A 24,749-nucleotide genomic window follows, 5' to 3' on the forward strand; every position below is an offset into this window, starting at 1 on the left:
TTTTGCTTAGTATGCATGAAATAATGTAAATAATTTTGAGATTTGCTATTTCTAATCTTGAAAACTACTAATGCATTTGACTTTTTGGCCTTATTTTCAGAGAAGGTAAATTAGATCTTGCTTGCAGATCTTCAGAACTTGTTTTGTCATCCTTAATAAACCTAATTGCTCTTTCTCCAGGATAACTTAATTTTCTACACATTATTCTCCCAGCAAAAAATGCATACTAAAGGACTGTAGTTAAAGATTGACATAATAAATAAACGGTAAATTGGTAGCTTTTTCCTAAATGTTAGTTTTACTACTTATCAGTAAGGAACATGGTCTTTTATTCCAATATTCATCACATGCCACTTATAGAAAAGTCAATATAAGAGCCAGCTAATAAAGGCAGGAGCTGTGGTTGCTAAGTGCTTTGGATGCCCCACTCATAACTGAAAGGGAGTGGATATTTGACTCCCAGCATTTTATCAGCTGGGGTTGTAACCTTGGACAAGGTACTTCATTCCTATTGCTTCAGCAATTAATATCCTACTTGTGTTTCTGTGCATACAATGCCAAAAAAAACCCCAAAACCAAATTGTTTCTTCTTGCAGTGATCCAGGCAAATTTGTCTGTCATTCTGCGTATTTTGTTGCATAGGTAGGCTAATTATTCTCATAACTGTTATGTTTCTGTTTTTTAATTACCTTTTTACCTATTTTATCTAGCTGTTTGAACATTTTAAAGTTTTTAAAAATAAATTCCAGTGACAAATGTAGTTCTGAAAACAATAAATTGTGTCATATACCAAAGTCACTTTATAATGATGTTGTTGGGAGCCAAGAAGCCAGTCTGCAAGTTATCCGAATGCTTGAAACCACATTATTTGATATTAAATGCAGTGAACTCCATATTTGGCTGTATTTTTTGTTTTCTAACCAGACCTTCTCACATCACCCCAATTATGGTCATATTTGATCCATAATTAAGGTTGGTTTTGATGATTCACCTATGTTTTGTTCCAACCATTTGGATGTAAATGCATAAAGTTTATAACAGCTTGTGTAAAATGAATTAAACATGATGCTTTGGTTGTTTTGGATGGTGTAAGTAAAAAAATGCATGTTTATGCTTAAGATCCTGATTCAAGTACTTGTATCTGTTATTTTGGACAAGGTAATGAAACTGAACTGATGTTTTGTTGATGTAACTTAAAGTAGCTTTAAATGTGTTTTAAGCTGAATCCAGGTTGCATTTTTGCTGCTGTACACCTGTCACATGACCATATCTATATCTACATTGCAATCTGACTGAAGTGTTTGTTAATTGTGGGCTTGTAATTTAAGTTCTTTGACCATATTGTTTTCATTGCATCTGATGATTTTTATCGGTGATTTGCTTGATCACAGTTCATTACATGTCATACTGTGTAACTTTGTATGGCAGAACTGCTATTCAAACAAGAGACAGAAGATGTGAGACCAAACATGACTTGAATAATCATTTTTAAGAGCAGTGTTGAAATTTTTCACCTGAAAGAATTTTATTGTTGTTTATACATACATGCCAACCATTACGCTTTTTGCATAATCATTACGCTTTTCTTCACTAAATTACAATGGACTATATGGAATACGCTTTTTTCGTACATTAAAAAAAAGTTGTTGTTGTCACTTTTATTATCATCTCGTTAATTCCACTCATATAAATTTGAGAATGTTCTTGAAAAGGTGACTGCTGCGTAAGAATAGCATAAGAGTACTTTCCTTATTAAGTGAAACGCTTTACGTTGTGAGTTGTGGATGTTATATGATGGAAAATGTTAAAGCAGATGGATCTTTTCAAATTTTAATAATTCTGTTATCAACAACTATAATAATTCTCATTCAGATTAGTGTAGAAAAATTCAGAACCCATGTTTATACAGCATTTATTTGGATACAGGGACCATGTTTCATAGACCACAGCCAAACCAAGTGGTATTTTTGCTCAAGCCTGTGTACATATACTTGTATTCTTATTTTTAATTTCTAATTTTGTTGTATGCCTTTCAGATTACATGTTGTCAGTAGTGTGAGTTTTTATACTCTATCTTTGCAGATGGGAAGTTCTGCGATTTCTCTTGTCCAATCTGAGATGGTGGATTGAGGAGTATGGCTTTGATGGCTTTCGATTTGATGGCGTCACTTCTATGCTGTATCATACACATGGCATGGGTAAGTTTAAAATGAAAATGTGTAGCCATTTAATAAACTAGCAGAAATGGATCTATAGTGTGCCTGAACTTTATGATGACTTCATATGATGCTGCACACACCAAAGCATTCATCACAGTAACACATGGATGTGTGTAAATTATTCTTTGTTTTGATTGACATCATTTTCTTTCTTTTTTTTAATTTGAACCCATTAGGAAGTTTTTTTATATACCAAAGCATGGTTATTCAAAGGAATCATTTTAAATGATTATGTCAGGTTGTTTTGTTACCTTGTGTATTTTGTCAGTGTTAGCTCTAATGGTCATAGACCAGATGAGCTTAAGGGTTGGCTTGTTGTCCATTGTCTGACATCTTTCTTTCAATTAACACAAGTTTGTTATCACTATTCCTTCTAAATTGCTTGAAGGATTGCCATGAAAATTTACATGCACATTCTAGTTGATCAAAAATGAAAATTGTGCTGCTCAGATTTTCATTATGGCTGCCACAGCATCTACCTTAAAAATGATATTGCTACTCCTTCTGAACAGAAAGTAATATTAATATGGGGTTTTCACCAGAGGACTTTTAATGATATCTAGAGGGTCCTAAATTAAAATAGTTCCAATTTGACATCCAATACAGCCATCATAGTGGTCATTTTGAAACTCTTTTCATTGCTCCTTATGAATCTGTTGTCATGTCAGCATGGACATTTCTTGAAAACACTTCTTAAGATGTCTCTTTGGTCTTAAATGAAAATAGTGTTAATCTCACATCTGATATGGCCACCACAGCAGCCATTTTGGATATCTTATATTAGCTGCTCTTTCTGAATGGAAAGTTGTATCAGTAGGGGGTTTAGACCAGAAGATTTCTTATGATGTCTAGTTGGTTCAAAATGAAATTGGTGCTGGACATTCAGTATTGCCACCATTGTAGCCATCTTGAAAATCTTTTATTGCTTCTTCTCCTATGTAGAAGGTCATAAAAACAAGCAGTTTTCACCAAAAGACTTGTGCTATCTAGTTGGTCCTGAATGAATATGGTGCCAGTCTGATGCACAAATATGATTGTCACTGTGAACATATTGCCAGTCTTAGCACTAATTCTCCTATGTGGATCTTCATGTTGACATGGGGTTTTCATGGAAAGACTTCCAGTGCCATTTAGGTTCTAAATGAAACTGGTAATGATCTTGTATTTAATATGGCTGCTTCAGTGTCTGATATGAAATTTTGTTGCTCAAGAATGTCAAAGATGGTATCAGGATTCAGCAGTTAAAAAGGAAATTATCTTATCTTGAATTTGGGGAAATTCTTTTCAGACAGTAGTGTGTCAGTCCCTTCATGGGACTCATTTTCTGGAGTTTTCTCTTTTTATTAGCTATTGGGCAATGCCATTCTGTTTACAGCATACAATTTTTTCAATACTAAAGCTTTCATGTTTTTTTAACTGGATAAGGTATAGCAATTGTGACATTTAGTGTTGTTCTGATTATCAATTATAATTGATCATCAGCTGGTTTAATGAACCAATAAGATAATTTATTATGAAACTCCAAAATCAGTTTTGTGGAAAGGGAGACTACTATTTAGTTGCATGAAAAAATAAAAAGTTAGGAAAACTTCTGAATAAAAGTTAAGCTTTATAGGACTTCTAATCCACTACAGTCAATCTGAATTGTTTAATTATTTATTCCCATCACAACGTATGAATATAAAACCATAAAATACTTCATTGGTGCAAACTTTCAGTAATTAGGAACATATAGTCCTGATTACATGACTTTGCTGTTACATTGTTGAGTTAATAAATTAAAACAAATTTTGATGATTTGTTTCTGACAGTTTAAATGTAAAATCCTTTGTAGTATTTGTAAATAATGAACAACAGGAAAACCATATCCTTCTGTACTTTAAATTATAGATACATCACATATGAATGAAATGATTTTGGGGGATTACAACAGTATATCAGTTACATAAGATTGATAGCCATAAAAAGTATCTTTCATTTAACAAAGTTGTAGAACAAAGATAACAATAGAAAAAAATGTAATATTATTATCAGGTTAAGGTATACATGTCATTAAAAGAGATTACTCCTGTACATTTATTAAAATTTACTCTTAGTGACCAGTTATAATTGATTATAAGTTGGTTAAGAAGAACTGATTATCAGTTATGAAATTCTGACTGATTCCCATCTCTAGTGATATTGGTTTTAAAATAATAGAAATTATTAACAAGTTTAGTTGACTTGCAGGATCTGTACATGCAATAACAATACCATGTCATTGTTAAAAGTAAATAACTTGCCCATGAGTTTAATTCTTGTGATTACATGCTATCCCAATCATTGTGCCAACTTAGGAAAAGAGAAAAATAAATGAAGTTTTATAAAGTAGATTTGACTATATTTTGTTGCCCTTATGACAGGAATGCCCCAAAATTTACCCTGGGCTAGATAAATCCAGAGATGCCCACGATTCCAGATTTTGTGGAATTGTTTCAAGTTGTTAATGATATTCTGTATTCCAAACTGTGTTTACAAAGTTCAGGAAAATAAAAATTGGGTGTTAAATTTTGAACAGGAGTTGTTATGTAGATACCAGTCAAGAGAAGTATGCTTTTGCATTATTGTTTCTGACTGCTACATATAATACAGTTTTAAGATGTAACAGTCAATGTAAACTAGAAGAAACCAGTAAATTTGACTGTAAATATAGGAAGAAAGGTAGCAGGGATGAGTAGAAAGGAAAGATGCATATAATTTATAAGGAAAAATGTTTGTGCTTATGGTTTATATTGTTTTGCCAAAATGTTGAAGGAATAAAACTGGTGGTGCACTGGAGTTGGAGGAATTGATTCTTTTTTTTTTATAACTTCATTGTTACTGACTGTGTATATGTATGTACGCCATCAAAGGAAGATACAACATGCTCATAAAAAAAGTTAGTTACTTTAAAGAATGTATTATACATTCCAGACATTTAAAAATTCACTTAGACTCCTGATTTGTATGCTGTAGGTTGGCTTTTCTTTAAATCTGTCTTACCCTTTGGGTTGATTGGATCACATTTGCCATGTGATAATTATGGTAATTATATTAGTTTATTGATGTGGTTATTGAATGAGCTGGTCACTTCTGTGTGATGTTTGTCTTGACATTTTTCGTGTCTAAGTATTGGGACACCAAAATGCTATATTTTTTTACATGCTTAGAAGTCTTGGAACATGAAGAATTTTTTTTTATAATCCCAAGATTTACAGTCAACAGAGTAAATGTAAGGTAAATACTGAACTGTGGCTGTTCGCCCTTCTCCTTTTTCCCTATTCTATTCCCCACTTATTTTGGTGATAATGGTGGAGCTGCCCCACTTAGATAATATCCTGGCAGCATCTGTGTAATGTACAGAGACATTTCACTGTGTGTGAAGCTAAAAATAACAGCAGTGGGAGAGAAATGTACAGCTCCCACATGAGGTTGAGCAGGTTAACGGAAATCCAACCCATATCGAATAGTCACATCATCACCCAACCCATACTCGCATGTGGACATTGGAAAGATTCTTTTCATCCTCATGTTTTTTTATGACTGTCTTTTATACTGCTAACCAGATTTCATATATTAGTTATCCATATTCTAAACTTATGCACAAGGGATATTATTTTGGCTATCCTCCCAGAGGCTCCTTTGAAGAATCCTGAGGTCAGAATATATTGAAACTTCCATGACAGTTACTTATTGAGTATTTTGTTTGTACAAAACTACATGTAGTTATAGCTGAAAGATTCCAAAAAGGTACATGTTATTTGGCATATTTTAGGTTACAAACCTGGTATGACAGTTTGGGATATATTGGGTTTGGGAGGGCTTTGGGTGAGCATTATCAAACAGACATGGGTATTTGTGATGCCAAATGATCACAGTTGCTTTGACTTTTATTGAAATAAACTGGCTAGCATGTATTTGGTTGTTGATATTACTATACTTTGTAAAATCCTGCATGTTACACTCCATTTGTATATATACTAATAAAACTTAATGTACCTTAATCTTTCCAGGCCATGGTTTCAGTGGGGACTATCATGAATACTTTGGTCTGAACACTGACACAGAATCTTTGGTTTACCTCATGTTAGCAAACTACATGCTACATACCCTGTATCCAGACTTCATGATCACTATTTCAGAGGTAGGGATTATAATGCATGGACATTTTCACTTAGTTAATTGCATTTTGCGGTGTATAATATTTTGAGGCATGCAGTTGCTATGTGCATATTAATTTCTGAAATATTTATGAAAATCAACCAAGTGCATGAAGATCATGTCATTTTCAGAACCCCTACCTTATCTTTCACGCAGCGGTTTAACTCCCTTGGATAGGATAACACCACCTCCACAGTGCTGTAAATTTGGTGGTAAAATGTGATTGGAGTAAACTCTATGCCTTTAATAACTGGAACAAACTAATTTTAGATTGCATTTGCAGTGGTCTTTTCTCTATAGTGGCCTTAAAGAGAATAGAAAGATTTTAGCAAATATGTGGAAGGAAAAAGCCATCAGTTTTGTACTTGCATTGAAGGAGTACAAAGCCGATAATGTTATATGATAGCATGCTTCAGACGTTATAATAAACTAATAATGTCACATTGAAGTGCATACATGGCCTGGTTCTTTGTTCCTTGTCTTTGAGTTGATTTCATTCTATCACTTGTGAAGACCTCGTCAACTTGCTCATGTACTAATGCATGGAGACTGTATAAAGGTTTAGATGACCCAAGGGATATAACTGTCTTATGGTAGCAATTTATTTCGAAATGGTATGAACTGGGAGGAGCATAGTTGTACCTTTATTTCTTCATTGAATTCATTCTACATTTAGAAAATTGCCCTCTTAAATGGAGATAATTATCCTTCCTCCAGATTTTGTTTTTTAAAAAATACCCTTTATTAGACCAAATAAGATGATTGAATAGTTGAGGGGTCTGTGCTTTTATTTGGTTTGGTTTAGTTTGGTTTGATGTTTTACAACACAGCAACACAGGTAAGTTATTTACTGGCAAGATGATTGGAGTAAAGTGCCATGACCATGGATACTATGGTAGCCAAACCGTGCTGATCGGATGTTAGGATTTGAACTTGCACCATTCCCATTTCAAGTCTAGTATGCTAACCATTGAGCCAGTGTGGCTTGTTGTTTTAGCTGGTAATCAAGGCTAGAACAAACTCTGCAGACCTGCATTTAATGGTGTATTTGTTATTGCAAACTTGATGTACACTGCTTGGACTAAGGTTTGCATTTGCAGAAAGAATTATGAGACCTCATTTTGCCAGTATGGACATGTTTATATCAGTCTTTGATCATGTTTCCCACAAAGAAGCCAGTAATGCGAAACTTAGCATTATTAGCAAACACACTGAGATACAGGTAATAAGCCATAAATCTTTACAAATTCTAGACATTTTAAAAAAATTGATCAGTCGAATTGTGCCTTTGTGAGGTAGACTAACAGTGTTTTTTGTGTTAAGATTCTTTGTTTTTGCACGTCATATACTTGCCGGGTATATCATACCATGTTATGCAGGTAAAGCACTATTTCTGCATCCAACACATTACCTGATTGCATTCAGAAGTTAAAAATAAACTCAGCAACCCAACAAACTTTCGCCAGTAACCTCCCTTTACTACCACTTGGTAGCTACTGATGTATTAGATGTTTACTTGTTAAAGCTGTTTACTATTTTAAGCATTTGCTGCAGTTTGTATGTTAAGTATTGCACAGCACTGCCTCTAGATTTTTATCATGTGCAGCTTGAATACCCATCAGTCTGATTTTGATTCTTAAGGTATTAGCCACATCTATTGGCAGCCATAGTTTTGTTTTTAGTTTATTATGATGTTAATTGTTTGCAGTTTGAGGACTTGATTTTCTGACCTTGTAGCTTTTGTATCATTGGTACGTGCTATTGTGTTTTTTTGCAAACACTGCTTGAATTTTTTCTCTTGTTATTAACAAGTTCATTATTGTCATGGTGAACATTTGACAGGTTATTTCCCATTGTTTTTGTCATTCTTGTTATTTCAGTTACACAATGATGACCCAGTGTTCTAAATGAAAGAAATTTAAGGTCAGGCAGGACATACACAAGGCATTCTGTGCTTGTATTTACTCATTAACCTCTGGAGGTTTTTGTCATTTTCACCTGAAATCAAGTAGGAAACACATTTTGTGGGCTATTTCTGAATACATCCTAATACATCGACTTCCAAGTGATTTTCCATTAACCTAATTTCTATTTGTGTTAGAAAAATCATTTTTCATTGGCTGTTTTGCTCACGAATGAGCAGAAGAATAAAAGGTGGAGTTCTTATTTTTTTATATTTTTTTTTCTTAACGGACCCATCATTTTTGTATTGAGACCACTCTTTATTCCAGATGCCCATCTTATCCTACTTTTTGCAAAGGCTCATCTGTCTGTGTGCAGTTCAGACTGCTCTGCTTTAGATCTGAGACCAAAAAGTCTAAAACCAGACACAAAATCGGATTCCAACCATGGTCGAATTTTGGGTGGAAAAAAATCGGGTCCAAAAAAATGAGGATTTTCCCTCTATATTTTGTGGTGCAACTAGAAGTTCCAGATAAGTTGGTTTCAAGGTAGAGCTACAGCTGTCTACCTTTCTATAATACCACCCACTTTAGTGTATCCTACATGACCTTGATGCTACAGAGCTCGGCAGTGGGCTACTACCTCCTGCCATGTAAATGCAGCGCCAGGGATTAATGAGTTAAATGTTCATTAGCTTTACCATGCAATGTTTGCACTAATTGATGTGAGGGATCGTAGTCCATTTTCCTGTGTACAAATTTGAAAGCAAGGAGAACTAGGTAAAGTCAAAGTTTGCTGACTGTGACATTGTTTAGTCTTCATTCTTAGACATCAGTAAATACCATAGTGAGGAATGCCACAATCTAAGATCATGAAAACCATGTCCACAATGACTTTTACATTCCACCAGCTTGATACTAAGCATCAGTATGAGTCAGAGATGTCCACTTGCTACAGGTACTGCTTGAGTCACAAAGGAGGAGATTAGAAGACTACATAGGAGTTGCTGACTTAGGGTAGTTTCTATCCTTCTGTTTTATCAAGTCTCTTGAAGACATGCTTGGAGTTGAGCAGAAATTGTTATCCTCATTTTTGGCAACCTAGTGGGTGTAATTCCTCCAGCAAGTCAAAGTAGGGCCTGAGTGCCTGTAAGTCTGGGCACGTATGAGGTATAACACTGACCTTTCTTGCATTTTTTATCAGTCATCTGTGCTATATGCTGCTACTTTGATTGCTGACTAGCCAGTCCAGCTGCCTAGATAGCATTTTGTTACAATTAGCAATCATATGACGGGTGAATTGGCAACTGGTGCAGAGCCATCAAACTGGTTCATCCTTTTTGCCATCCAGTCCATCCAGCCTGTGATTTGTCCAACCATCCAGCTGCTTGCCCCAGCAAGACAAGCCACATCAGTTTCCTGCTTGGCCGCATGTCCAAGCAGTGGGCCCAGTGTTCTTGTCACATGCTTTTTTTTCCAGGTACCGTGTTATGCACAGGAATGTCATGAACTTATCTATGTAACTGAAAAATCTTTTCTGCAGACATAGATGTCATGACTGGTGAGGACAACCCCCATAGTGAAGGCAGGGACATCTTTGATCATTTGTCCCATTGAATGTACAGAATTTAGTTTCATCCCATGGAATGAACAGAATTCAGTTTCAAAGAGGCGGTTGACAAAATTTGCACCCAGTTAGTGCTCACCACAGACCTATGCAAGTCAGACCTATAAGATTTTGTCTTTTGGTAGACAGGAATAAATGCCCTTCATTCTGTCTGCTTCCAATGTTAGTGAAGATTGAGACATAACAAGGGTTTTATTTCATGTACAAATGGGGGTAAATAGCCTATTGCAACTGAAATTCATGAAATACAATCTGGACCAGAAGGTCTAACTGTTGATCAAAAATGACTAGGTTCACTTCAGCATCAAAATGACCCCAAAAATTCAGCTTAATTTTTTTTCTCCCTAGATAAAATGTTACAATACTGTTAGGAGCTTAAATTGGTACCCCTTTGACATAATAGGCATGTGCAGACATGATGTCATGTGATGAACTGGTAGTGGAAAACTAAAAGGCACAATTATTGGGAGGATATCTGGACAATATCAGTTAGTAATTGGTGGCTAAGGCATAAAATAACATAAAGTATAAGAATTAAATCGAGTCACAAATGTAAGCTGTATTAAAATTAGAATGATTTTTCTTCCTGCTCTTCAAAAGATCATCCTGGGTTCACACAATTGACACAAATTTCAAAGGTTCTAAAACAAAATCGGGAAAAATTAATAAAATGTGAATATTTTCTTGATTATGAAAAGAAATATGAGAGACTTATATAATATGTTTGTCTCTAGAAATGTGACTACATTAGGCAAAAACAAAATATGTTTCCTATTGCACTGGTAGGCAGGTTGGATTGTTGTTTTTTTTAAAAAAAACTTTTTAAACATTGTATATGTGTTTAATGTAAAAAAAAATTAACCATAGGGGAAAAGTGTGCTGTGGTAGCCAATGAGAAATGGAGACTTTTGGCTAATTTGAAGCATACCTTTTTTGTGCCTGGTGTGGTTTTTGTGATTATCAACCATTTGGCACCTCAGCAGAGACTTAAAAACTTTAAGGCAAACTTTTGAAAGAAGTTTTTATCAGTTTGTGTTAAAAGATCAATTTTGTTAAATAAATGTTTTTTTTAAGTTAATAAATATTCAGATTTATATTCCCTAATGAAAATGCTGATTTTACCATGAAAAGCTGTTGCATTTAAGCATTGTTCTTTGCTTCTGTAGCCTGCATATAAGTGGTATGTATCAGCTTGTGTGAAGATGTGAAATATACATGTATGTTACAAACCATTATTTTTCCTCAAAATGATATGAAATTGTTCAGTTGTCAACTCATGTAGGGAATTTATAGACAGTGCAAGAGAGCAGTTCTGAGCAATATATGGTGAGATCAATGCTGTTTACTTGCCTGAAGCAAACTGAATACTGTTAGTCACATTTGAGTAAAACATGTAATAAATGACTCAAATGTAGTAAGAGCTGAGTTCAAAGCATTATTGAAAATAAAATTAGAACACACACACACACACATACTTTGCTAAACTGAAATTGTGTTGTAAAGTTACCAGTTCATATTTTGTATGCTGGGGTATCAGGATCAGAACATGATCACGTTTTATTTTCTTTTTAAGAAAAGAAGAAAAAATACTTGCACATGTATAATTCTATCCATGGAGAGTGTAGCAAAAGTAATATGTGCAAAATTCGAACAGCTGATACTTAAAGCCCCCCACCCACCCCCCCACTGCCATTGGGTTAGAATAATATATGACATAAACATTGTAACACTTAGATATTTTTCTAACATGGTTAAATGACCTTCAAAATCCTAAAAGAACACTAAAATTTCATTTTGACCTTAGAAACCTAAAAAGGCTCTAAAAACTACTGAAGGAAACCTAAATAAAAAACCTTATAAATTTTTAAAAAAGATGAATGGCTCCACCCTGACCCAGTAATTTTTTTCTTCACATATTTGTTTGGTAGGCTAGCCTAGCTATCAAGAAAGTGTGCAAATTAAAGACATCTGGTCCTTTTATTCTATAATTCATTTGATTGACCCATAATGGCATCTTGTTTTTTCGATCAAAGTATAAGCATTGTGTTTGCTTCAATTTTTGATCAGTTCAGAGTCTGTTTGCTTCCACCTCAAAAAAATTTAATGTTTTGCTCACCATGGAGATAATCTTTTAATGCTTTGCCTCTTAAAACTCAACAAATTTAAAACCTTTAAAAACTAAACAAAAACCCCTCAAATTTGTAACCTGTTTGAAAGTTACAAAAGCAAAACCTTGGACATTATAACACAATATGAATCTAATATGTAATATTCATGTATATATATCCCATGCAGTTGTAACCACAACAATGAGAATGTGATTGCAAAGAAGTAATTTGACTTTGTTGTATTGATTGCTTTGAAATAAAAGCAGAGTTGTTAATGATTATATCAATAATGCAAAACGAGTTCAGTTTTACTGCTAGTTGCCTTGGGGAGGGGGGTGCAAGGAGGAGAAGGAATTGGCATTAAATGAAAGAGGTGACTGAATGTGGGTACCAGTGGAAATATTACATTATATAGCCTTGGTGTTGTGTTTCTGATATAATGTGTACGTAAACTGACCTTATAGAAAACACTTTGTTAGGCATCACCATTTTTCCATTATTACTAACACCACCTGAAAAAAATGTAGAAGAATGAAAGGAATAAAGCACTATACTTCCATGAAGTGACAAAATTTTATTCAAGTTACAGAGGGCTCATGCCTATTTCAAAGTGATACAAATGTGTTATTTGTTCCAAGCAAGCAAAATCATGACAGCATACGACACAAAACTTTCCTGAAGAATTTCGTGATAAAAGTCTTTTGTGATGATATTCAATGCAACTAATGTGGGAAAATATACTATCAGACTGAAGACTCTTCTTGCACAAAAATTGATGATAATAAAAGGTCACATAGTGAGTACCTTTCACCAAGTCCAAAATGCAGCAAAATGAATTCAAATTCACTATCTGTGAACCTGTCAATACCAACCATCTCCAGTAGTCATGCTTACTGTTGCATCTGCAAAGCAAAAGGACCAATACTACTTTTTGTTCCAACTAATGCCAGATTTAGACTGTTTCCCCATAAGAACATCTTGGTTCCAGTGGGGTCAGATATTGTCCTGGTGACTTGAATGAAAATGGTTTTAAAGATAACGGTTTAGGAATCATTCTGGTGTCTTCTGAATAGAGCCACTCTCTCAGAGTTGATACAAAGTTTAAGATATACAGCTCTGAGAAGATAAGTGAAAAAACTTACTTGGATTTTGACAACGTGGATGTTCTCAGTATTTCTGACTATGTTACCTGATCAGTCTTCCAAAATCATACTTTAGCCATGTATGTACTTTAGTACTGAGTTTGAAAAAGATTCCTGTGGGAATATCTTGGTAGCAATATTTTTGTTCAAGCTTAAATCAGGGACATCAAAGAAAATACTTTTCACCATCTACAGTATTTTAAAATCAAGCGTTTGGCATGCAGTTGCTTCAGTAATGAAGGTCCTCTTTTTCCTCTACACATAGATGTTAACACATAACATGCCGTGAAGTTATTGCAAAATATACCAGACATCTTGCTAAGTATCTCTTTGGTAATAAACAAAATACTCATGTTTTACAAGTTATTGATGAGTCATAATTAATATCCAGAAGAGCAACAACTTCCAGTTTCAAAGGCATTCTTACAGTGTTCACAAAGTTTGGCCACTAGTAAAGCCCATGATCATTGTCACAACTATTGGATACTTTTTGACAATCTTAGGTCCATAACTGGCAGACACAAAATATAATGTTTTTTTAAAAAATAATTCTCCAATTCTTGCATGGCCTTGGCATGAAAACTGAAATTCCATCATAATAATTTGCGACTTGTTTCACTTTAATCTTATTTCAAGTTACATGATGAAGCATTTAAAGGATGGGGCTAATTATGATGCTCATCTGTATTAAGAAAAGGGTAATGTCATTCATTGTAAGATACAAGACAGCCATATATCAGCAAAGAAGCAATTATTAAGGATAAAATATGCCACATAATTCTGTAAGTTTGGAGTGGGTACGCAAGCTGTGGGAGTCCATTTCCATATAGTATCTTGTGAATGCAAGTTATTTACATTACAGTCTTGTGGTGTTAGGAACTAAGGAATATTTTTAAGAGATGCAGACAGAGTAAAATTACTGATGCATAGTTAGGACAGTATAACAGGAGAGTAAATATTTCCAAAATGAATGAATTGGCCAGAATTATTCCCACCCTCTTTCAGCCTCTAGAGCATTTTGTTGTGTTATATACATTTTAATTGGTCTCTTACTTGTTTGAATAAATACTGTTGAGATATTGGAAAGTCTACTTGTACTTGTGTCCAATTATTCATCGGACAATTTTGTTATCTGTACAAAACTCTGTTCACTTCTCTGTGCATTTTCCTGTTTAACCTTTTAATCTGACCATATCTTTGTCCATGTATGGACCAGTCCATTTAACAGTTCACCAATATCTCTGTATGTCCTTCCATCTTTCTACTCATCTATAAATTAATATGTCCGTCGGTTCCTTTTTTAATTCATTTGTCAATTGCCCGTTGACTGTTCACTGTTTGCCAATCCATCCCTGTGTCTGTTTATCTCTTCATGTGACTGTCCCTCAGTGTTTACAGCCATTGACCCATGTCCAAGCTGAGTGTTTTCCTTGCTCTTAATCCATTTTTCTATGTACAGGTTCATCCTATTTTTATCCGTCTTTGTGTTTTTCTGCCAATATAAACAAGCATCTGTCTAATAAAAAATTTGACTGTTTATGTCGTCATGTTTTTATCGTTCAAGCCTGAGATGTATTAAAAATGTAATACACCATGACAGAGTGCTTTTCTATATTTGTACCTCCTGTTTCGCAGTTTAAAAGAGGGTTGTTAATCAGACAAATGAAATTAATAGAAGAATCTATAGATTGGAAAAGTACAGTGTTATCCTCTATGATGTGCATAATGCTTACCTATTGAAGTACATACATACATACACTGTACATAATATATACAACAATATAATTTTTTCAAATAAATGAATTTGTTTCAAATGCTTTTCACTTAAAAAATACAACTTAAAACACAGGTGTTTAATTGTTGTATTGATAACTTTCCATCTGGTCATACAGGTACTACTTCATCTTCCATAGTAAACCTATGCAAACAGAATATTAATAAATCTGTAACTTTAAATGTCTGAATGCTTATCATCAAACCTATATTTATCAGCACAGACATATCCTTGGTGATGGATTCTGGGTAGAGAAAACTATTAGAGTCACATTATTTTCTGGATCTACATTTGTTTGAAACTTGTTTATGGCTTTGCTGGATTGACCTGGAATTTGGGTAAGAAAATGGCCCTTGTTTCCCATTTCTGGTATATTGACAATCAGTTGTGCTGCCTTCTCACAAGGGGATCATTGTATCTTTCATATAGGGACTCCCTCCATATTTCCCTTGATGGTTGACCCTGGTCAGGTTGGACACTCATGCATATGCATTTCCTCCTCCTGTTACCTATTCTCCTAATGTTAAAGTAATTTGACAAAGTGCAGTTCTTTAGTATATTATATGTCTCTTGAGAATACTTGCCTGATCACAGTGCTATTAAGCCCCTCCCCCCATCCACCTCCCTTCAAATGTGAGGATCCTCACTGGTGTATCACTCAGTTTAAATGGAAAACATCCAGTGATTGAATGTCCACCTAGCATTGGATGGGAAGTTAATTGGTGAGAGTTTCTCTTTTCCAGATGGTATATGCACTGGATATACTATGCCTTGTCTTTCCAGAAGGGCTGGATTTTAGGGGTGTCAGAATTCTGGAACAAAATATCTTTTACTTGTGTTTGTTTTATTTTAATCCTTTTGTAATTTATCAAAGAATTATAAATTACTTTATATTGTTCCAGTGCAAACACATGTATACAGTATCCATTAACTGTCAGTTTCACTCACTGCCTAAATCAGTATGTGTTATAATACAGTATAACCTGTCTTTAGGGACCACCCCTTCTGCCAAAAAAATAATTCTCTCAAAACAGGTGGTCTGTCATAACAGGTCACAAGATTATATAATCAATAAATCAGTACATTGCGATCCTGGTCCCTTAGGACATGTGGTCTCTCATAACAGTGGTCTCTCAAGACAGGTTTTACTGTAGCTGTAATATCTGTAAGGAAAGAGAGAAAAGAGAAAGTTTTTAAGTACTAGTATTATTGAAAATGAAAGAACAAATATTGGGTAAATATCATTTGAAATATCCCCTTCATTTTAGTCTGTCTATTCAGCTGTCTTTCCTTCTTTCAGTATATCTATGTAACTTGTGTTCATGAAAGAGCAATCATTCTATAAATGTCATAAATACCATTATTGGCTGGTCCTCTAATTGGAGTCTATGTGCAGATATAATTGTACTTTAACCATTCCTTCTAAGATGCACACTAATTTTTCTTGCTTATCAGGATGTATCGGGTATGCCAGCTCTAGGCCGACCAGTGGAGGAGGGAGGAGGAGGGTTTGACTACAGACTGGCCATGGCTATCCCCGATATATGGATTAAGGTTAGAACACTTCATTGGGGTGGATGGGCATGGTGTTGTTCTTCTTGCAGTAAACTTGCTAAAAATGCAATTGAAAATTTCCACTTTTCGGGTTCTCTAGAAAGTAATGACTTTGCAACAACAATTTTTATTACATTTTGTATTAAATGGATATTCATTACTTTTTATAGTAAAAAGATGTTCATTACATTTTATTAGAAGTCTCTTAAAATGATGTTATTTACTTTTTATATTAAAAAGATGTTATATTTAAAATATGTTAGTTACAATTTATATTAAAAAGATGTTGATTGCATTTTATATTAAAAAAGGTTTTAGTTGCATTATATTTTTAAAAAATGATATTTTTATTAAAAAATGTTCATTACATTTTATATTAGAATGATGTTATTTACTTTTTATATTAAAAATGTTTGTTACATTTTATTATAAAAAGATAAAATGTTCATTTCTTTTGCCAAAATAGCCAGTTTCAACTGGAAGTTGAGATTTTCTTTCTATCTGATATAAAGTGCATTGGATTTTGATAGAAATTACAGTAATTCTTGAAAATTCCCAAATTTTTTAAAATTTAAATGTCACAAATTTATAGACATGTATACTTTTGATGCTTACTGATCATGTACCTGAATTTATATGGGGTGAAATTTTTGAGATTTTGAACAAGGTTGTGGAGGTTCACAAAATCCATCCATGCAGAAATTTCAAGTTGTAAATTAATGGTAAGTTAAGTATCTCATTAACAATACACACCTGCAAGTGATGATATATAGGAGATGTTCAAAAAATTACTGTCTTTTAGTGACAACACTAATGGGGAAATCAGCCATGATACAAAAGAGAAAAATGTACAAGTCCTAACAACACGGCAAACTTGCCTTTTTCCCATGGTGTATGTGAGAATGGTATCGTAAAAAAATATGAAATATGGGGAAAATATCTAAGCAGACTGGCATTAAAAAAATATGAAAAGTGGCATGAACGATGTATTGGCACATGTAGTATTAACCTTGTTCCTCTGTCCGTTTATCGGGGCCCCGAGTGGCCGAGTGGTCTAAAGCGCTCTTCGTTACGGATCACTGCCATCTCACCTATGTCTGCGGCGGTTTGAGTCTAAGATTCAGCCAATGTGGGCATGTGAGAAAGCTTGCCAGTAGCTTCTCGTGGGTCGGTGGTTCTTTCCGGGGTTTTCCGGGTTCTTCCTCCACCATTAATACTGGCCGCCATGTATAGCCCTATCGCGCTGAAAAATGGCGTTAAACCCCACAACAACAACAACTGTCCGTTTATCAGGGGCCCCGAGTGGCCGAGTGGTCTAAAGCGCTTTCCGTTACGGATCACTGCCATTTCACCTCTGTCTGCGCCGGTTCGAGTCTCGGATTCAGCCAATGTGGGTATGTGAGAAAGCTTGCCAGTAGCTTCTCGTGGGTCAGTGGTTCTTTTCGGGTCTTCCCGGGTTCTTCCTCAACCAATAATACTGGCCGCCTTGTATAGCCTATCGTGTGCTGAAAAATGGCGTTAAACCCCACAACAACAACAACAACAACTGTCCCTTTCTCGGGGCACCGAGTGGCCATGTGGTCTAAAGCACTTACTGTTACGGATCACTGGCATCTCACTTCAATCTGCATGGATTTGATTCTCATGGTTGACCATTGTGAGTACGATAGAAAGCTTGCAAGTAGCTTCTCGTGGGCCAGTGGTTCTTTCAGGAGGTTTTCCCGGATTCTTCCTCCACCATTTATACTGGATGCCATCTCTAGCCTATCTTGTGCTGAAAAATGGCATTAAACCCTATAACAACAACTGGCCATTTATCCATCAAGCTTTGGTTATATTTTACGTTTAGGTTTGTTTCAGGCACATTTCAAGCTTTTTAGCTCCACTGATTATAGATCAGAAAAGCTGTTGCAATGACCTACCATCTGTTTGTCCAATGTCTGTCTGTTAGTACAAGTTTGTAGCTTCTCTTCCTAAACTTTTGTGAAGAATGCCATAAAACTTTACGTCCACTTTCATCCAAAGGTCAAGTTGGTTCCTAAAGGAAAAAGTGCCAGTCTGACATCCAACATGTTGGCTGCTTTGGAAATTTTCTTATTGCTGCTCTTATGAATAGATTGTAATATTAACATGGGATTCTGAATTAAAAACTGTTTTTGGAGGTATTAGGTCTTAAATGAAATTGATGCTGATCATGGAAATCCTCCATGCAGCTTAGGAGGAGTAGCATTAACAAACTTTTTTCCTGGTTGAAATTAATTTTTCAAGGTTCACTTATAACACTGAGTGGAATCAAGAACATTTTGGCTTTGAAAGGTACATTTTAAAAGTCAAAAGCTGTTTCCTTTTTGAGACTCTCCCGTCTGAATTAGACATATAACCAAGTGCTCAGCCATAGGATGTATCTGAAATGACTGCACTCGGACATCAGATATGGTTGCTACAGTGGCAGTCATGTTATCACTAATGCTTCTGAATGGACGGTCATATCAGCCTGGGTTTGCAGGGAAAGGTCGACATGGTGTTTGCACCAAAAGATGTTTTATGATGCTGAGTTGGTCCAAAATTAAATTAGTCTCCATCAACACTTAATCTTAATAAGGTACTTTCAATTCAGGGACTTAATTCTTTTTCCTAAACATGTGATTGGTCAGTTTTTCATGGATGATTATTTAACATTTTGCCCAATATTGATACTTCTTAAGCTTCCATGGCCTAGAATTCATAAATGTAGTTGTTTTTTTGTTGTAGACTTTGAAAGAATCATCAGATGAGGACTGGGATTTGGGAAAGCTGTGCCATACATTGACTAACCGTCGATATGGAGAGAAGGCCATTGCATATGCAGAGAGCCATGACCAGGCGTTAGTTGGGGACAAGACTATAGCTTTCTGGTTGATGGACAAAGAGATGTACACTCATATGTCAAACATGTCCCCACCAAACCTGATTATCGAGCGTGGTATCGCTTTGCATAAGATGATAAGACTCATCACCATTGGTCTAGGAGGAGAGGGGTACTTGACCTTCATGGGTAAAAACTTTTTGGAACCAAATTTCTTTTAAGTTTATTTAAAATGTATAAATATTAACAAGAATATTGCTGTCAGGTCTAAAAATTATTTTGTGATGCATCTGATTTGGGAATGTTAGAAAACATGGATAATGTGTATTATAGAAATTTGTGTCTGCTATTTAAAATTCTTATAAGCTTTTTGATTTACAAAATTGCACATATTACACACTATTTAAGCAATAAAAGCATACAGTAATTTGTTTTCTTTTTTTATGAACAAAAATAGGGAACCCAATAGCATTTTGAATTTAGTTAATTTACAAAGTCTTTTCATTGTGTGTTAAAAGTGGTCAAGGTAAGAAAAGATGGGAATTGACTGAAAACAGATGGTTTGGATGCCAAATCAATCAAATGCTGCTAAATTTAATGGCATTTAAAAAATTTCTGACATTAGATTAAGAAATAATTTACACATATTCATAAATACTGGATTAATGCAAAAGGATAATTCAAAGACTACATGGACATAAAGTTGTAAAAATATACATAGGATAGCATAAGGACATTAGAACACATCAATGAACAAATTTGGAAGGTACAAATGCATTTGAATGTTGTCGTTGTTTGCATTTCATAATGAATAGTATTTTGGTATGTGCATGTGTACATATCAGGGAAATGGTGAAGAAAATGCCCTATCTCTTGGTGGCTTTTGTGAATCTTTGAACTGCAAAAAACATAACCACACTTAAAGAATAGCAAGGGGTAATGACTGCTTTGGTAGCTCAAGTGGTTTGAGCATCCACCTTGGATGCGGAAGGTTGCAGGTTCAAACCCATGCCGAGTCATACCAAAGACTTACAAAAATGGCACTAGCAGGTGCCTCACTTGGTGCTCAACATGAAGAGGTTAGTATTAGGAGTGGTTGGCCTGGTGTTAGGATAATATGACTGGGTGGGACACGATGCTATATGTCTGCAGCATGATGCCCCAGTGGTAGAACAATATTCATATGCTGGTGAGGAACGGATTAAGGTCAGAAAAATCAACAGATTAAAGCATATACAACTAGAGGTAACATCTTTTAAACATTCTGATTTCATTAGGACTCCAACAGAGTGTAGCTGGAAGAAAGATAGATGGATATTGTAGTTTTAGGTGTATAGTGAACTATGGCCATTTCCTCCTCTCCCTCCTTTTTGTTACACTCCCCTCCCCCATATTTTCGTAACAAGTGGGTACCCCACCCCCCCATTAGATAAAATCCTGGCAACATGAAGTGAAAGCACTGGAGTTGCAGCTGGAGAAGAAAGTGTAGAAGCTAAAGGGCAATGGTTAACATCTGGGTTACAATGACTTTCTTTTTAAATATTATTTCCCTTTCATATTACATTTATTTGTTTCTGTATTGGTTTTGTATTTGTTTCGTGTATTTAAATTAGTAACTGAAGCGTAACACTTGATAGTGTGAATAGTCACTGAAAACTGGTCATTGAAAAGTCATTGAATTTCAGCTTTGATCTGTATTAACCCTGTTTCATGGAATATTTCGTTAATTACGTTTTGTGTTGTGCTAGTGAGTATTAATTTTAATTTCATTGGATTTTATTTGATTTGGCTTTCTTGGACCAATCTTTTCATATGCCTGTGTGGACGTGATATTTAAAGAATGCCTGGACATTGTGTTTATAACACTTGTGGGAAGAAGCTGATGACTTCAAAGCCTGGATAGGGCCTTCCAAACTTAAGAATAAAGTATCATGTTGGCTATGCGGGTCATTAAACTTGTCACAGGAACCCTGCTCATGGATTGAAACCTTTGTTGTCATCTACCCATCCTCATGATTCACTTGACCCAGTGTGATCTCATACTCTGAGTATTTTTAAATGGAGTTAAATTGCAAAGAGGAGATAAATGGATGGACATGTGAACTGATCTGTGGATGGACATGCTATTGAGCAATCACAATATATCCTCAAAATTTGGATATTATTATTTCTTTGGACAGTGTGTGTAATTTAGACAAGTCTCTGCATGCAGGAATGTACCATGTGAAGCAAAAATAGATTTACAAAGACGGAATGTTGTTTTTGATGATATGTGGTGAATATCAGTTATTGAGACCAGTCTCTGTACAATATAAGTTATTGAGGCAAGTCTCTGTACAATATCAGTTATTGAGTCAAATCTCTACACAGTTTCAATTATTGAGACAAGTCTCTGTATAATATCAGCTTTTGGGAGAAGTCTCTGTACAAAACAAGAATAGACATGGACTATTAGAAAGTGGTAATGGACAAAAATTGAGATATAAATGTACAGTGAAAACAATAGTCAACCTCACACTGTTGATTTGGTTTCTTCAGGAATTCATTTGATAAAATTGTAAGACTTGATAATATTCTGATTAATGCCAATTCAGTGTTGACTCCCTAATTTAAGCTTGCAAAGTATATGAGAGCAAACTGTATTTAAAATTGCATCAGTTAAATGCATGTTTCAGTATTTAAAATAATTGCTATGAAAATTCTTTGCAGCTTATGCAAGAATTTGACTACGGAAACCTTGATTTTGAGTGTTTGAGAGTAAAATAATTTGATTACAGTTGTGAAGATTTGATTATAGTTATGCAAACTGAGTTTTAATGGTGACACATTCATGGATGGGGTAAAATTGAAGTTTGTGAGAATAAAAGTAGCCTTTATGTTCTGCCCAGTCATCCTATTTTAGCACCTTTTCGAGAACTTCTCTGATACTGTTAAAAATGTCATTACTTATGGTCTTTTGTCCAAAGGCCATGATAAATGGTGTGGCATAATGCAAACCTTTATGTTATAAAAACGTGGATTTTTATGCCACAGATTTTGTGGTTAATCAAACCATATTGCACATTTACACTCCCAGATGTGTTCACCTTGTGATTTTATCATTTCAGGTAATGAGTTTGGGCATCCAGAATGGCTTGACTTCCCACGTATTGGTAATAATGAGAGTTTTCACTACTGTCGTCGACAGTATCATCTAGCTGATGATAATCTGTTGAAGTATAAATATCTGAACCGTTGGGATCAGGATATGATCCACCTGGAGACCCAGTACCAATGGCTTAGTCACCCCCAGGTATGTCCTCTCATCTGTTGTATACTTTCTGACTTTATACCTACACTCTTGTATGATCCGGTTTGTTTTTGCAGGTTTTACAGTGCGTTTTTTATGCAAGTTATATTCAGACATTTACATAGCGTTGTGTTTGCTGTTTTTTCCTTCAAAATACATCATTCCTAAACATGTATCATTTTCATAATTTATGTAAGACTAACAGTCATTCATGGTTTGTTATTACAAATATTTGTAAGAACAGTAACCCTTGTGCTTAAAATCTCCCATGTGCACCTGCAAAAATTTGAGTACACTTGTGAAGAGCTCAGAACCCACAGAAATTACCCTTGGTCTTGCCATCTCCTCTCGTATACTGGCAAAAATGTGCACATATCAAATCATCTATTATCTGTATGTATATATTAATTGGATTAGTGGTATATATTTACACAAGAATGGATTAATGTACCATATATTCTCTAATTAATGTCCCCAACTCTAATTAATGCCCCACTCTCGTTTTTTAAAAACAGAAAATTTAAAAGATGCAGTGTAACACCAATAAAAGGGTTCCTGAGGTTCAGGTTATGCATTACAGTTTCACTTGGAACAGAACACCAGTTTTGATCCATTGATCATTTTAACTGTGTTGTTATTTGCAATGACTGAATTCAGTGGTAGAAAGACCCACAGATTTACATGTGTGGGCGGGGCCCCGAGTGGCCGAGTGGTCTAAAGCGCTCTTCGTTACGGATCACTGCCATCTCACCTCTGTCTGCGGCGGTTCGAGTCTAAGATTCAGCCAATGTGGGCATGTGAGAAAGCTTGCCAGTAGCTTCTCGTGGGTCGGTGGTTCTTTCCGGGGTTTTCCGGGTTCTTCCTCCACCATTAATACTGGCCGCCATGTATAGCCTATCGTGCTGAAAAATGGCGTTAAACCCCACAACAACAACAACAACAACAACATGTGTGGGCATGACAAGAATACATCAGAAGAACAACTCTAGCTTTTTTTATTGTGCTCTAATACCCCCCCCCCCACACATCTGGAAAATGTAATGTCCCTGGGGGCATTGATTAGGGAATATATGGTATGTACATGCATAAAGGCATGGCTAGATGTATTAATCACTCAGTTACAGTGTCAAATAAACAGATTTTATTATCACAAATAAATTATTCTATACATTTGTCTTTTAAATACATTTCCTAATCACATTAACATTAAGGATATTATCATTTTTGTACAGTAATGAATTATTAAAATAATCAGTGAAGTAATTGATTACTTGAAATATAAAATTGTAATTGTAATCCATTCCTACACATAAAAGTAATTAGTAATTGTAATTGATTACAAATTCTGGAAATGTAATACAATGTTCTAATTACTTTAAATTACAATTACTATTTCTCATAGTTACAAATAGCAACCTAAAACATAACAGCATGATGAGAATAACATGTGATAAGCAACAAGATTATTCTTGTGAAATTAGTTCTGCAATATTGTATTCACTGTGTTACACTGAATTTTTAGTGTGAAGAATATTGTTCTATGCAAAATATGAATTAACCAGTGAGAACTGTGAGTTATGACAGTCTGAACAGAAGTAATATATTGTTCTTTAATTATCTGGGGGAAAAAAGTAATTGTAATTGGTTACATCAATGTGAGAGAGCAGTTGCAATTGCAATCAAGTACTTAAATTTTTGTATTGTAATTGTAATTTTAATTCATCATCTTTACAACAGTAATATATACAACACCAGATATAAGCCAACTACCTCCTGAATATAACCAAAATTTATATTTCAGCATATCTCATCTACGTAATGGGCAGTAACTCTTGCTCATGACCTGAGTTAAATACTTTATATATCTGTATTGTCCTTGTGAGATTTTCCACCCTTATCTTTTCTTTGTCCACTTCAGCAATAAAGAAGACCATATGTCCTTGGATCGAATGGTGAACACACTGTAAGATAAGGATGATGTTTAATTTAACCACTCTTGACACAACTCACCTGTGTCTTCATTGTTCCACTGAAAGAACAACACAAAAAATACAAAAAAATGCATAAATCAACAATGCAGCATAGTATCAAGTCACTAAAACATCACCTGT

General features: G+C 34.9%; 1 protein-coding gene across 1 annotated transcript in view; it reads left to right on the forward strand.

The window, feature by feature from the left end:
* Positions 1–24,749, forward strand: part of LOC149785113 (1,4-alpha-glucan-branching enzyme-like) — a 66,602-nt gene that overhangs the window by 22,359 nt on the left and 19,494 nt on the right. The window contains exons 8-12 of the mRNA XM_089978882.1: positions 2,083–2,198; positions 6,251–6,381; positions 16,406–16,504; positions 19,256–19,538; positions 22,457–22,641. Coding sequence (XP_089835008.1) covers positions 2,083–2,198; positions 6,251–6,381; positions 16,406–16,504; positions 19,256–19,538; positions 22,457–22,641 — 814 coding nt within the window. The remainder of the gene's footprint in view (positions 1–2,082; positions 2,199–6,250; positions 6,382–16,405; positions 16,505–19,255; positions 19,539–22,456; positions 22,642–24,749) is intronic.

Source organism: Sinohyriopsis cumingii, chromosome 13, assembly GCF_028554795.1.
Source record: "Sinohyriopsis cumingii isolate HCF-2022 chromosome 13, ASM2855479v2, whole genome shotgun sequence".
Taxonomy (NCBI): Eukaryota; Metazoa; Mollusca; class Bivalvia; order Unionida; family Unionidae; genus Sinohyriopsis; species Sinohyriopsis cumingii.